Genomic DNA, 15,838 nt, shown 5'->3' with positions numbered 1-15,838 from the left:
CAGGGTGTCAGTTTGTGGGACTCTACAAGTCTCAATAGCCTATCAGATCAATAAAGATCAATCCATGTCATGATCATTCTCTTGATTATTTTAAAACTCTTCTCCTTTTTAAGTTTGTGCCCTACTAAACAATAATCTTGCTCATTCTCTATAACTGCTGATACTGTTATAATAACACATTCAGAAATACACCTCCTCCCCCCAAAAATGTAAAACCTAGGTAGGTGAAATTTTGACTTTCTCGAGACCATGATTATTTTTGACAAGCTTTTCCCAGAACTATCTCTCCTATTTTTTGATCAAAAATCAAATACTGCTTCATTTCAAGTTCAGCAATGGATGGATTGTTGAAGACTAAAGTGACTTTCCATATAGTTGACAAATTAAAACATGTCTTTTGGAATAAAATAGTCATTGGTGCACTGACTGAAACAAGTAGCTTAGAACTTGTTTTCCTGCTCCTAGATAATATCTTGGTGGTGCAATACTATCTCTCCCTAGAGATAAGCTGGCATTTTATGTATCCTTGCAAAATTAAAAACAATTGAGGTTTGCAATCATGATGACTTTAAATGGGATGACAGTTATCAAGAAGTATGATATGGAATCTGCTAACACACTTTTCTGTTGTTTACAATTGCTGAAAACTAATCTAATGCAAGAGAAGATCATGGGTCTAGAAAAGAAGAGGACCAGGAGGCCAATGAAGAATTTACTCTCTAGTTACCAGAACATGCACACATATGCACTATAACAGTCAGTCAATATGACCGCTGTTCTCTAGAAATGCAAACACATAGCTTACTAGATATTATGTCACTGTGTAAAGAAATTATAAACTCAAAGACATTCCAATAGGTGACTTCCTCTTTTGTTAGCTGTCATTCTAGGACATTAAAATAATGGCTACTCCATACTTACTACCTTATTTAGCTCTGTGGCAGATAGTTGACATACCTTATTTTGCTTAATATTTAAATGACCATATGAGAGTGGTATCATGAGTGAGAAATCCATTTAAAAAAACCCAACCTCACAAGAAGGGTATTTATCCAAAGCAGCTTGCTCCGCGTCCACTGTTAGAACTTTGTAGAGTCAAGCCACATCACCAACCCTCAGTTTACCTGAGCCCAGCACCAGCTGCAGATCCAGCTTCTAACTGGCCTGTCTCCTTACAACTCACTTCTTCTAAACAGCTAATCCATTTTCCTTTAGAATTCATTCTTCGGGGAGTACTTACATCACTTGGTAAGTAAAAGGGGTAGCTCTTTGGTAAAGTTTACTTTGAAAGTACAGCAACAGGGCATCTGGAGAATTTCATGCTCACTGAAAAAGTTGCACACATAGCCATTTATCTTGACGACGGAATTAGAAACAAGCAAGGCAACAGAAGTTTTTAAAAATTATATTTAATACAAGTGAATAGATTAGAAGATCTGAAATGTTATAAAGCCATATACACAATGAATAAATAATTTGCACAGGAGAGTCATGTCTACATTACATAACACTGTCTAGTATGGGAATACTTAAATCCAGTGATAATGGAGAAAAGTCCATAAAAATGCTAACCTGTCTTCCCTTGTATGAAATTGTTCAAGTATAAAAATCCAATACAGTGTAAAATAGTATTCAATTTAGTTTAAGAATAAAAATTGCAAGTATTGCAGTTTCAGAAGAAAAATGTAAAGCAGCATTTTGAGACTACATAAACTACATAAGGATAGTGTGGAAGCAATGATCTGCTGGTAGATGAGGTCTATAGGAAGAAAAAAAAAAACCAGAGAAGGAAGCATGAAACTAGCCATGTAGCTTGCTTTTTTAAAAAAAATCTCGACTAAAATCAACTAAAATGTGTTAATGTAAGAGTACTCTTATACAGTGCACATATGAATTTAAATAAATCCAAGTCAACATCTTTAGTTGAATAGGTTAATATTTAATATGCTACATCTAGACCTACTAAATAATTTATGCCATGAGATGAATACATAATTTTACAGTGTCACATCTAAAGTTCCTTGCTTTAGAGTGCAGCATAGTAAAACTTAAAAATAAATATCTTAAATAGCATTACTATTAAGGCACAGTATAAACCACATCATCATTAACCGTTGAAGAATTGTAATATCAATGACCTCGCTGACTCAGATTACTGTATTCACTAATAAATAGTTTTTAAATAGGACTCTGAAATAGATACTAAAAAGTGTAAAATTATTTAAAAAGAGAGGGGAGGGGAAAATAAATGTCCTTAAGACATATAGTGCCTGCAAACTTGCCTGCCTTTATTCCTAAACTCCAAGTCCAGACAATAAATAGAAAGAGAAGGCTGTTGGAGTAAATGCTTGATCCTGTTTAGGGATCAGAATTGCTGACACCAGCAGATACAAGTTTCCCAAAATTGAAACAGGATGGGGAGAGGGATTAGAATGTGACAAGCTCATCAAACAAGCACAAGTGATGTGTTCTTTCCAGAACTGGGTGTGTTACTGATTGTCTGCCCAGCTGCTGCACCGTGAATTCCACACCACTTGTTCCCCAGTCCCAATCATCCAGGGGACAGATGAGAAAATAGCTTTGGTGCCTGTCCGCCATTGTACCCACCGCCACGCTCCTAGCTTGATTGTTCGGTGCCCATAGTTGAGATAGTATAAACACTACCTTCTTCCTTGAAAAAGTAGGCCGTAGTGACTGGTAAAAATAATGATCAGCACTTTAGCCTCTTTGTTTTTCTAAAATAACACAAATGGAAAAAAAAAACACAACTTTTAAACATAATTCAAGCTACATATTGCTCACTCTGTAGTCCCTGGTTCAACTAGATTCAAATAGCATTTTCTAACTTGGAAAAGGCAGTTTGCTTCCCTGATACTATAAAAAAGACCCAAATAAAAATCCGGTTACAAAAGTGAAGTGTCAACCATGCTCCATATCACCTTCTCATCGGCTGGTTACCCAGGCTCTTGGGGATTGATTTCCAAAACTGCGCCTGCCCAAATCTCAGCTTCTCACCTGTGGCCTCATCTAGGTCACTACCAGGAGTATTAAAAAAGAAAAAAATAAGGAGAAGAATTCTGTTTCAACAATAGCATTGCTTTTTTTTTTTTTTTAAAGCTGTTAATAAGTCAATGTTAACTCTCTCATGAACTACTAAAACTTGGGAAATTGGAAGGGAAAAGAGGAAACGATTCAACTTGGATCAGATGGCTGGGTCTATTGCATCCGGTCTGTTTGCAGCTGCTGAGGTTGATACTGGCCAAATGCAGCTGCGGCAGCAGCCGCAGCAGCTGCGGCAGCTGCCGTCCCAGGGGCAGCGGCGGTGATGGGCTGCTGAACAGCATAGCCATAGCCTCCAGCGGTGACATATCCAGCAGCAGCAGGGGAGGCTGCATAGGGGTACTGGTCATAGGCAGCGGCTGCAGCAGCAGCAGCAGCTGCAGCTGAGTACTGAGCATACGCGGCTCCCGTGTAATCGATGTAGGGTGTGGTGGAGGCCGCAGCTGCGGCTGGCTGAACGTGTGGAATCACCACTCCAGGCTGCACGAAAGCCTGTGGGTAGACATAGTGGGCAGGTATCCTGTAGAGAAAAGGGAAACCAAGTCAGGCCACAGTCCCTTCCTTAGGGGGGAAGTAGTGTTTGTTGTTCAGAGATGAGACAAACTCAAAATTTAGTGGTTATTATGAGCATAGGGTTGCCACAATATCTACTTGCTAGTGGTTCATTCAAAGTCCTCTGGCAGTAGCCACAGTTTATGGAACACCCCCCAGAAGAATTCAGTAACCAAAATAACAAGAAGGCCTCCCTGTTAGAATTTTCACTGGGGAGTATTTAGAACCATGAAGTCTCATTCACAAAGAAGTTTGGGAAATAAATCAAAGTTCATAAGGGCTAGGCAAGTAAGAAGTTTAACATGGTTTGATTAAGACTTTAGAAACTCTGGTTAAGAGTTCCTGGAAGACAAAGCAAATGGGGGGGAAAAATCCATCTCCCTGAACAACAGGACTTGGAATTGAATCTTTGAGCATTCTGTTCTTTGGGAGCGATGGTCTGTTTGTGAAAACTGAAATCAATTTCCACCCAAGTCTGCAGGTTTATTATCATGGCAACCCTACTTAGAATTGCTAGGCAGACTCAGCACACATTAATCTCTCTGCAACCTCAGTCACCCTTATTAAAAAATAACAATTAAAAAAAAAGGAAGCAGGCGACAAAATAAAGAAAAAAGTTTAAGAGTTCACAAGTGTGGTAAACACAGCACAGTCAACACTCCTCAAACGAACTGTGGTGCAGCTGGCTCTCTGTCACAGAGGCTCTTGTGGGAAGCTATAGGTCTGCTATTCACATTCATGGCAGTGAGTCCCAAAGAGATTGTGCACACACTTTCTTTTTTTCTTTTATCTTTCCAGAAAAATCCATAAGGACACAACGGTCAATCAAACCTGTTGGACACCTGAGGCAACTGAGGGTCAGCCAGCTTGTTTATCTCTACACAAGACAGACAGAAGGTGGATCGGAAGGTTGGTGGAAAAGGAAGGAACAGGGAAATACAACTAAATATTTCCAAACTTAACAGAAACTTAAAAGGTGTACATTATAGAGACACATTTATTCTGCTTATCAACTAACTCTTGTTTCTCCTCCAAATCAATAGAAACAGATTTAATGTACCATATTGGTTTTAAATCCACCCTATTGGTGAATATTTTGTACAGGTCAATTATACAATTATAGATTATCCTGAAAAAAAGGTTATAAAAAGTGAAACAAAATCAAAATATTTAAAAAAAATCATACATTCACAGATCACAGACAAGACAGACTCTAAGGATCTTACTTAAAAGTTAATTTGATTTTTTTAAAAAAACATGAGAGCTGTGTAAAAACATCCTATGCATGTCAATGCTCTTGTAATTTGTTAATGCACACTGGTAAAACACTGTCAAATATCTGATTTTTTTTTTTTAATCTGGGCACCAGTGGCTCATGTCTGGAATCCTAGCTATAATCCTTGCTACTCAGGAAGACTGAGATCTGAGGATCACAGTTTGAAGCCAACCTGAGCAAAAACATCCATGAGACTCTTATCTCTAGTTAATCACCAAAAAGCTAGCAGTGGATATGTAGTTCAAGTGGTAGAGCATCAGCTTTGAGCTAAAAAAAAAAAAAAAAGTGAAGGGATAGCACTCAGGTTCTGAATTCAAGCTCCAGAACCAGTACACACACACACACACACACACACGCACACACACAACTGCCATCAGAACCCTCTGTCTCTCTAAAATGATGACCTTGAAATGCTCTTAGGTTGTCCACAAATCCAGATTCCAAAAAATACAAGCACATATAACAACTTTCGTATTTAAAGAACCCCAAATAAGACAACACATTTAGATATTCTCTCCCCTCCAAAAAAAACCCAAACCCCCAAACCCACTAACCCACAGATTTTGCTTTGCCTTTTCAGAATTTAACTGAAAGCACACATTAATGAACATCATGGAAAAGATAAATTTATCAGAGAGGGTAGTGAACTTTGACCCCAGTGATAAAAATACATCCCAGTTATACTAGAATTATAGATCTTTCCCAGTGCCAGCAGAAACAACTTCACCAAGTGTTTCTGAGGACACTCGAGATGTTCTTAACGGCTTGTCAGAAACCAGGCGCCTGCTCATGCACATACTCAGAACATTGCTGTAGATCAGGTGACCAGCTCACCCTCAGTGACAGGTGTGGCTTTATGAAACAGTGTCCCTGGAGCCTCCCTACCCACAATGTGCAGACACAGCTAAGACAGACTCCTCTCATGCCAGTTTACAGGAGGTGATGGACAGCAGAGGCTGTGGCTGGGCTATTTTTGATCCTGTCATGCGACAAGGGTTTCCAGCGGGTAAAATGTCTTTATAAGGCCAAAGTAAAACATCTATCAGCTGCAAAGGCCAGCCAGCATGAACCTCACTGATACTAAAACATTAACCTCTTATACTCCCAGAGTTCTGAAGACAACACTGTGATGGCTAGGCTTGCGTCTCTGAATACAAGAGTGAGCTGAACGTAAGTTTATTCTAAGAAAAAAGATCAAATGTGTGCCATGAGTGCATGTGTGCCTGCATATGTGTGTGTGAACAGAATACAATAAATATTGCAAGCGTTGCCTAAATAATTCTTATCTCTGCATTTACTTTACAATAAGGAATAACTCTGGCATGATAAAGCCATCCCATACGAACATACATTTTTTTTCTGGAAGTTCAGAATCCTACATGAAGTCGGACAAGGGTGAGTAAGACATCTGTCAAGCAAATGAAATCCTAGGGTGCTTTAAGGCTAGGGAGATTGGCAAGCCCAAAGAAGCAAGCCCAGTTCCAGAAGGAAGGCAGAATCTGACTAACCAGTAACATGGTATTTATGAAACAATTCCTGAGTTCCAGTTCGAATAATATCTACAAAACTCAGAAAGTGGATTTAGAGAACCTTCCCTTGCCTAGATTTCTACCAATGTCTGTTCCTTCCATGCACCACAGGAAGGAAGCATACACCTCACAGTTAGAAAAGCTCAATAGCCAAGCATATACTTTGGGTAAATTTTAAAGAAAATAGACTACATTTTCCCTTTTTTTCCTTCTTTTCTGGCATCTATGATATCTCTCTTGTAGACCAGGCTGGCCTTGAACACATAAACCTTTTGCTCCAGCCTCCCAAGTACTAGAGTTACAGGTGTGTGTTACTAGGATCAGTTATTCTGTTGGCTTTTGTGTCAACACGCTAATTGGCTTCCTCTTCCAACCTGCAGCACACACTGGATGACCCAAGTCTTTAAACTTTCTTTTTTTTTTTTTTGTCAGTTGTGGGGCTTGAACTCTGGGCCTGGGCGCTATCCCTCAGCTCTTCAGCTCAAGGCTAGTGCTCTACCACTTGAGCCATACTGCCACTTCCGGTTTTCTGGTAGTTTACTGGAGATAAGAGTTTCACAGACTTTCATGCCCCAGCTGGCTTTGAACCGAGATCCTCAGATCTCAGCCTCCTGAGTAGCTAGGATTACAGGTATGAGCTACTGGCGCCCGGCTGTTCTTCTTAAACCTTAACATGCTAGGCTTTTCATGCATCTGGCTCTAATAGACCTTTCCAGTATTTTCTTTCTGCCTTTTCTTACACCCAGGTTTCCCAGATCCTTAATGTTTCCTGGATCTTCCACATTTCCCCAGATCCTTACCTTTGCTCATGCCATCTATTCATCTCTCACATGGGAGGCCAGTCCTCACTCCATCTCCACCTGTTGAAATCCAAATCCCATCCACCCTAGCTCTGAGTTGCCATGCATTCAACAAATTTGTATATGAGAAGAGCCCACAATGATGACGATAGCAGCAGCTCAATAAAATAGTTCCTTCTCATTACCCTCTTTTAAAATGCAGGCCAGGCCAGCTGGTGGTGGCTCATGCCCCTAATCCTAGCTACTTAGAAGGCTGAGATCTGAAGCTAGCAGTTCTAAGCCAGCCTGGGCAAGAAAGTCCATGAGACTCTTATCTCCAATTAACCACTAAAACCCTGGAAATAGAGCTATGGTTCAAGTGGGAGAGCACTAGCTTTGAGCACAAAAGCTCAGGGACAGCACTGAGGCCCTGAGGTTCAAGCCTCAGGCCCAGAGCAACAGCAACAACAACAAAAAATCTAAGCCAATTTCTCCTTTCATGAAGACTTCCTGGACGCCACTGACAGGAGTTTGCTTGTCTGAGGCCATGTGGACAACCCCTTTCCCAGCATTTACCTTCTTAAAAAAAAAAAAAAAAAACACCAAAAACTAGATTATAAGGGAGAGTAATGTCTTTTAGGAGTATGGCTTGGCAGTTAGGAAGAGCACAGCTTCTAAGCTCAGGTAGAGCATGACTCTGAATCCAGAATCAGATTCTAACACTTACCAGTTCCTTGATGGGGGAGGAGAGGGGAGGAAGTTAATGAATCTCCCTGCATCTTAGTTTTTCAGCTAACTCAAAGAATATTAGCAGTGCCTTTGTTAAATGCCTACTATGAGACTCAAATTATATAATGCGTAAGTCTCTTATTAGTACCTTGCGTATCTATAAATGTTAATAGTTCATTCTGCCCCCCACCCCCACCCTGTGGACAGAATAAATACTTAGCACAAGGTTACTCCAGCATGAAACCGAGAACTGAAATGTGTATAAGTAAATGATAGTTCATCTGATTTAAAGCGGCCTAGAAATTCCCACTCAGAGATCAGCTAACTCTCCAAAGTTTCAATAAGAAATGCTCCTTTCAAATAAACTAATTAGAATAGTAGATTCCTCTACATCTATCTACTGTGTTAAATCACTAACTGTCCAGCCTGTATTTTGTCTTTAAAAACCTAGAGTAATTGGGACCCATGTAAGGATCACATAAAAATAATGGATTAGTCATTAGAATTTCCAACAAGCCAAGTAAAATAAAAATCCTAAAGCTTTTCCCCCATCTAAAATAAGAACATGTGTCATTCAAATAGAATTAGGATGACCAAGGGTTATCTGTTGATAGAGACTTAGAATTAGATCAGTGTTGAGAGCTGTTTTTAAAAGAGAGAGAGAAAGCTTACTTGGTGTAGCGGGAATGCTATTTCTCATAAGAATCTCAACCTTAAACAATTAATAATCACCAGTAATAATCACCATTCTTTATAAAGACAATTAATATTCGAAGAGATTTAAAAAAACCAAAGGTTATAGCAAAACATGCTTGATTTACTCAATGTTATCTTGTTGGTTCTAACTTTTTTCATGTTGCTTTCTTCTCAAGGACCAGTAAGAACAATCACAAACAGCCACATGGCTATACTTAGCTCTCAAGAGCACTCTGGTTTCTCCATGTACCAAGGCTTTTCTCCTCTGTGCCTTTGTTTAAGTTCACCCCGCTCTGAACCCTTCAGTCATCCCCAATCTTCTCTGAACCTGACTGAGATGTATCCACTCTTCCACCCCCTGCCAAAAGTCTAGTTCAACTCTTCTAATCCATCCATTCCTCTGCTATTCTGAACTTCTTTTGTACCTAAGATAATAGCAAGTTATTTAGCAAGGAGTAATTCTTGGCTGGTTTGCATTCTTCTTGCTTTTCCTAAAATGAATGCATATTTCCCTTCATTTATACAGTGATAAAATAAACACACACACGCATACACACACACCTGTTGAGTGATTTGGTTTTTATAGAAATTTCAAGGGTAAGCCTATGAGTTCTTCAAAAGTATGTTTTCTCTCTCAATTCCTCCTTCTTCAGATAAACTAGACCAGGGAAGTACCCAGAGACAGACTCACAGACCCATATCTTGTTAGACATAGGTTTGTTTGTTTGTTTGTAAGATCTTTGTTACATAGCTTTGTATATGTGACAGAAGACCTTTCTGAATAAAAAAAAAGACAGAGTTAGTAACAAGAGTTGAGCTATAAGATGGGTTAAAGAAACAAGAAATATTGAAGTTTTCATGGAAAATATAACGACTCAAGTCAAATTACTATGACTACTAACTACTAGTAGTACTACTATGTGGCCTGCTCTGAAAGACAAAAAAGTAGACATCTCTCTATGTAGATTCCAGCCTTCCAAATTAAATATGTAGATATTTAGATCCTAAGCTATTGAGGAAATTAGTGCTGATGGTAAAAAGTCTCTGGCCAACTAAAACATGAAAAAACTTAACTCTCTGGCAATAGAGTTACAAGAACATAAATCAGGAAGATGACAGCCAAAGCAGACTGTAGTAGCTAGGAGAAATGTAAGCAGTGACCTCCCACCCATATCAGGTCTAAAGGGAAGGGCAATTGGGAGCCTCAGAAAGGGCAAGCTGGTAATGACAGGATCCAGAGATGACACAAATCTGAGTAGACTTTTCCCCTGTTAGGTCTGGAAAGTAGAAATTAGTGCTATGCTACTCAAAACAAAACCACAAGAAAAAAATTAGGAAAAAGCAATCCGAACTGGCTAGCGTTAATGAAATCTGATGAGAACTGTTGAACCTTTAAATGAGAACACTTCAGGGTGGCTAGATATTGCAAAAGAAAGAAGCCCATTCCCAGAAACCTTCTCGTGAAACAGAAACTTAGGACATGCAAGCAACAAAATCTGTATTCTTACAGAGAGAAATCACACAATTCAGCACTCACTACAAAGATATGGTTAAATGGAAGTCACAGGCTATAGCTTATAAGCAGGAAACAAAACAAAACAAAACAAAAAGGCCCTTTGCTTCCCATGGCAAAGTCAAAAGTCAACACTCCTCAACACCACCACCAAAACCAAACGCAAAGAGCCCCTTCCCCGAGGAAAAGAAAACACTTCCACTACAGCTCTTTTCAATTAAGTGAAAAAGCACACAGTTTAGCTATCAACACCACTTCATTACTGTAATAAATAAAATAAAGCACACGGAGGGCTATTGACTATTGTGAAAAAAAATAAAAACAACACCCACATCCATGCATCGTTAATCACCATCTGAGCTTGTGTGTCTGAGTCTACTGGTTACAGAGTTTAATTCCAAACAGAACTATTCCACCTCTTATCATCGTATCCTTCTCATCAGTTAGCTTAACTGTATACGAGCCCTGTCAGGTTAGAAAGAGATAAATAACATTGAGTCAAGTTGAGCAGTAGTAACGGTGATGGGACACACGGTCTGATACACAAGTCATACCTGGTATTTTTTTGTTTTGTTTTTGTTAATCATAAGCTCAACATATGTCTGGTTTGGAGGCTGCATACTTGGTCAGATAACTTGACTCATCTAAAAATATTTATAGTATCAGCATTAAAAAATACACAAACATAAATAATTATGTATAACCAGGAGCATTCTATGATATGTTGATCTTGGCTCCTTATAACAAAGAGAAGGGTTAACAAACAGTAGCCATATTGCAACTTCACAGGGTCTGATGAGTCAACTTACCCGAAAGGTCTTTGTATAAGGGCTGGATGAAGTTGTTGAACACCAAAGGCAAAACCTACCAACAACAATAACAACAACAACAAAATATCACATTCTTCATTTCTGCATGGTGAGGCTTCTCCTATTCCTATGTATAAAGTGCCATCTCTATTTCCGTGGGAAAAACTCCCACATGTTTGTGATACTTTACAGTGTCTAAATGGATTTAAAACTCTTGTAAAGGTTTTCATTGATTCTATTGTGCAGGTTTAGGTCTTTTCTATTCATATGCATAAAATGCAATCTGACTTTTTTTTTCTTTTTAAAACCATCACGTTTTAATATTTTAGAGTTTAGATGTGGATTTTAAACTTATTTTTTAGAGGTTATCACAAATTCTATATAAAGGTTTCAACAGTCTAAAAAGTGAAAAACAAAAATTTTGGCTGAGACACAAAATCACCCCTTAGAAAAACTCACCCAGAGGAAAAAATGTTCTTCAAATGAAATCAAGCACAATTGGAACTGACAATGAAAGTTTCATGTCACATGCTTCCTTACAGAACTGATCCTGATCTTTTAGAAAAGTCTTTGTAATTTGGAACATTTTGAAATGCTCTGAAAGATTAGGGTTCCACAAGTTATAGTATTACAAACATGAAAAACAAGCTTCCATGTTTTGCACAGATACGAACTGCTGAACAACCTGCTCATGCCTTGCTTTCTTGACAATCTAGTTTCCCATTAAATCCATTTGGATGGAAGTGCTAAAATTTCAGAACTGAACACCTCATGAGTGAACAGTGCCTGATTTAATGGGATACGTACAGTTGCTTGCTCTAGGAAATGGCTCCCTAGTCAACTCTCAATTATTTGTGCCCATGCAAAGGGCAATAGGGTAAATAAATCAACACAGACCAAATGGGGCTCGGCTTTGACAATGAATAGCTACCCAAAGTATTTCTCATCCTCCAGTAAGCATCATCATCATCATCATCACCATCGTCATTATTTTTTACACCTACAACTTGGGTAGTGAACTCCTTCTACTTTCCTTGCTAGTATCCTATGATTTCATGAGAAAGCTGTACCATCCAGAGATCCAGAGATTTCCCTCTGTCTGGTGTTTCTCTCAGGTCAGTGTTTCTGTCAGATTTTGGACATAGGGCAGCTGGTGACCCAAAGAGAGATCACACTAAGCAAGGATGCACATGAGCTGGAGCTGACCACTTTGGCTCATATCATCTACATCATTCACATGGCTGGCTACAAGTGGCCAACTAACAATGGGGAAGTCCAGAGTAGATGCCACAAGCCTATCATCATATAGACAACCCATGAGTCAAGCCTGATTCTTCTCTGTGCCAGACATATCCAGACTCCAAGACCTTTTTTTTTCTTTTTCTTTTCTTTCTTTCTTTTTTTTCCACACAGATATATTTCAAGTCCTGAAAGGAGTATTTACAAGTCTCATTTCACTTTCATGCATTGGTACAATAACCAGTCATTGCTCAAGTTTTACCAAGCAAACCTGCAGATTCACAGGGAGCCAATTTCTAGATAAGGGAATCATTCTATCCAGGAGTAGAGGGTTTTGTTGATGGGTGTTGGGGGAGGGGAGAAAGACCTTTCTTACCTGGTTGCATGATCCTTGGTTTTGCTCCCAAGTATGCCAGATTCACATTGGCCTTTCTGCCATCAATGATAGGGTTGGGATCCTTGCAAGCCCTTTCAGCAGCAGCTCGGTCAGCCATGGTGACCTTAGCAACGTACACACACAGACATACATACAAAGCTCTACATTAACCCCTGAAGGAGACCAAGAGTCACACTGGAGGAAGTCATGATAAACTTACTCTTTCTTTTACTTGGGGGAGGGGATGGGTGGGAAGGAGTGGATGGGTCTTGTGTTTTGATCCTCCATTAAAAACAAGTAAGCTGAAGCAAGGAAGAAGGCATAAGGGAACTCTCCACCTCCATCCGAAGTCCTAAGGGGAGCTAGTTGGGCCTACTAGAGTTTCAGAAGCCTGGATTCTTCAAACTCCTGTACATGGCTCCCTCCAGACCCCCAATGGCTCCCCTAGGTCCCTACCGGGCATGAGAGGCACTGTTTGCTTGAGAGAAAGTCCAGTCTCGCATCTGCCCTATACTCTTCCCAACCAGCCCCAAAACACTCCCCAACGATGACAATAGCTATTGTACTCTGGGAGCTCTCCGCTTCCCCCCCCCCCCATGGCTGAATTTGCACCCCGAAATCCGCGGGGAAGCTTCGTGTGCCCTTTCCCTTCTCCAAAGAGCCAGATCATTCTCATTTGGAAGAGCCTGCTTGGTACGATTTTAAAAGGTGAGGGTGTCACACGGAGAACCCCAGACCTCACAGGGTGTCTGTCCTCTCCCTCACCCTACCCGGAACACCAGAAGACACACGCATTTTTTTTTTTTTTTAACAAAGCAACAGTGTGCCGGACAACCTGCCTCCAACCCCAGAATGCCATCATGCTGGGCCACGGCCCCTCCCTCCCAGCCCTCTGCACCCCCTCCCCCAAATCCAGCTGTTATTGCGAGTCTCTCTACCCCTGCCCGGACAGGCCTGCCACCCAGCATGGCGTGGGGGGGGTCCCTTTAGGCCCCCCCCCCCCGGAGATGGGTAGATACCGGCCCTCCTTCCCCAGCTCCACCGAGCGCAAAGTTTCAGTTCAGCTCAGAGCAAAAGGGGGAGACGCTGATCACGCCGCCGGGGCGCGTCACAAGGTTCCAGCCAAACCCCGGACCCCGCGTTTAGTCCTCAGTGAGGGGATCTGGAGAGGGGGTGGGGGCAGGCGTCCCCTATCCCTTCCTCCCTCCCAGCCCCCGCGGTCCTCAGTTTCCCCGCCAGCTCCCTGTAGCCCCCCTCCCAACCCCCCTCCCCACCATCCATGCAACTTACAAATCCATAGCCCCGCGACTTGCCGGTCTGCCGGTCGGTGATGACCACCGCTTCCTCGATCTCGCCGAAGACCTCGAAGTACTTGCGCAGGCTGGCGTCGGTGGTGTGGTAGGGCAGCCCCCCGACGAAGATCTTGGTGTACGTCGTGTCCTTCTGGGTCGTGTGCATCTTCGCGCCCGCCCCGCGGCTCGGGCTCCGGCTGCGGCTGCGGCTCGGGCAGCGGCTGCGCCTCCTCCTCCGGCTCCGCGTCTCCCGCACCCTTTGGCGGCCGCCGGGGGCCAAGGGCGAGCGCGGGGGCGAGGGCGGCGGCGCGGCGGGGGCGAGCGGCCGGGGGCGGCCGGGGGCGCGGGGCGCGCGGCTGCCGAAGTCGCCCGCAGCCCCGGAGTCTGGACTCGTTCCTCTCCTCCCGCACCCCCTGCCGGTCACGGCACAGATTCTCCGGATCGTCCGTCTGGGTTACGGATCAGGTTCTAGCCAATGTGCCCAGCGGTTTCCACTCACCCGGTGGGGGAGGTAACCAATAATAATTAATAACAATAATAATAATAAATACAAACGCAGATCGCCAAGTCTTCAAGCGAGGAGTGTACGAGCAGAGGTAGATCTCTCTCTCTCTCAGCGGGCCGTGGGTAGGGTCCGAGCGCGGAGGTGGACGCCGGGCGCGCGGCGCGCGGTGGGCCCGGGTGCGGGGACTCGCGGCGCGGCTGGGGCTCGGCTCCGTCCCTCCCGCCGCCGGAGCTGGAGGACCAGTGCGGAGGACGGCTCTCCACCTCTCTGTTCCCTTCCCCCGCGGGCCCGGGGGTCGACGCCCGGCTGGGGAGGGGGCGGGCCGGACGCCTGCGATTGGCCGGGACAGCACCTGGGGCGCCCGGCGCCGCCGCCCCCCAGCTGTTGGGAACAGCTGCTTCTCTCCCCGCGCGGCGCGGCGCGGCTCGGCGAGGCGCTGGGGCCGCCGGCTGGGGTTGGGCTGGGAACGGCTGCAGGCGGCCTTGCTCTCGGAGTCGTCGTCGCCTACTCTTTACCCGTCCGTGTTCTGGGGACCCGCACAGCTCCGGCAGCGACCCTGCTCGAGCGCGGAGAATGCGCCCCGGCAGTGGTGGGAGGGGAGGGGGTGGGTAGGCGGGGGAGGGGGGGCGAGTGGCTTCCCAAAGCCGACAATGCAAGCCTTCTGCTCTAGGCCTCTGTGACTAGGCCAGTGGTCGTGGGGGGGGGGTCCCCAAGGCTCGAGGAGGTTGGCGGGAAGGCCCGTTCCCCCCCCTGACACCTGGAGCCAAGGAACTCTTCAAGGCACCTGAGCTGGATATTCTGGAGCCTGGAGAGGGAGGAGTACCCCAACTTTCTTTGGACCCCCCGAGGAGCTGGTGGTGGTGAGGAACTGATAAGGAAAAGAAAAATATAATAATAAGATAAAGAGATTTAGAACTGGGGGGAGGGGGTTCAGAACTGTGCTTGGGAGAGATACTAGCTTCCACTGTTCAGTCTAGCCACACGTGGATACTTATGTCCATCGGGCACTGCTTTCTATGTTAAAGAACCATAAATTAGTCCTTGAGCCCCCACCATCACCAAATTTGGATTTCCTCCTAACTTATTCAGCAAGATGGGTACAGATGTCTCATCATAAGGTTTCTTTTTCCCCTCAAGAATCTATTTCCTTCTATTTGAATTACAAAAATGTTCAGTGACTTGACTTCTATTTTATCTAGACATAATTGGGAAAGGTATAATTTTAAAAAAATCCACTTATTATATAACCACTGATTTTTTCTACCAGCAGTCCTGAAATCCCTTGTACTGGTACTGGGGTTTGAACTCAGGGCCAAGATTTTCTCCCTTAGCTTTTTCACTCAAGGTAGGAGCTCTACTACCTGAGCCACACTTCCACTTCTGGCGTTTGGGTGATTAATTGGAGATATTGTCTCCCGGACTTTTCCACCTGGGCTGGCTTCAAACCATGATCCTCAGAGCTCAGCCTACTGATTATAGGTGT

The 15,838-nt window shown here is 43.2% G+C and overlaps 1 protein-coding gene across 1 annotated transcript; it reads right to left on the bottom strand.

Moving 5' to 3' along the window:
- Positions 1-3,100: 3,100 nt before the first annotated feature.
- On the bottom strand, positions 3,101-14,016 carry Rbm24 (RNA binding motif protein 24). The gene is made up of 4 exons (XM_042678542.1): positions 13,849-14,016; positions 12,559-12,682; positions 10,944-10,998; positions 3,101-3,580 (listed from the first exon to the last, which is right to left on the bottom strand). The coding sequence occupies exons 1-4, from the start codon at positions 14,014-14,016 to the stop codon at positions 3,217-3,219; spliced, it is 711 nt and encodes a 236-aa protein (XP_042534476.1). The 3' UTR covers positions 3,101-3,216.
- Between the last annotated feature and the right edge of the window lie 1,822 nt (positions 14,017-15,838).

Source organism: Dipodomys spectabilis, unplaced genomic scaffold (assembly GCF_019054845.1).
Source record: "Dipodomys spectabilis isolate Male_0828 unplaced genomic scaffold, ASM1905484v1 ptg000045l, whole genome shotgun sequence".
Lineage (NCBI taxonomy): Eukaryota > Metazoa > Chordata > Mammalia > Rodentia > Heteromyidae > Dipodomys > Dipodomys spectabilis.
The sequence above is the reverse complement of the archived record's forward strand: the minus strand, read 5'-3'. Positions and strand labels throughout refer to the sequence as shown.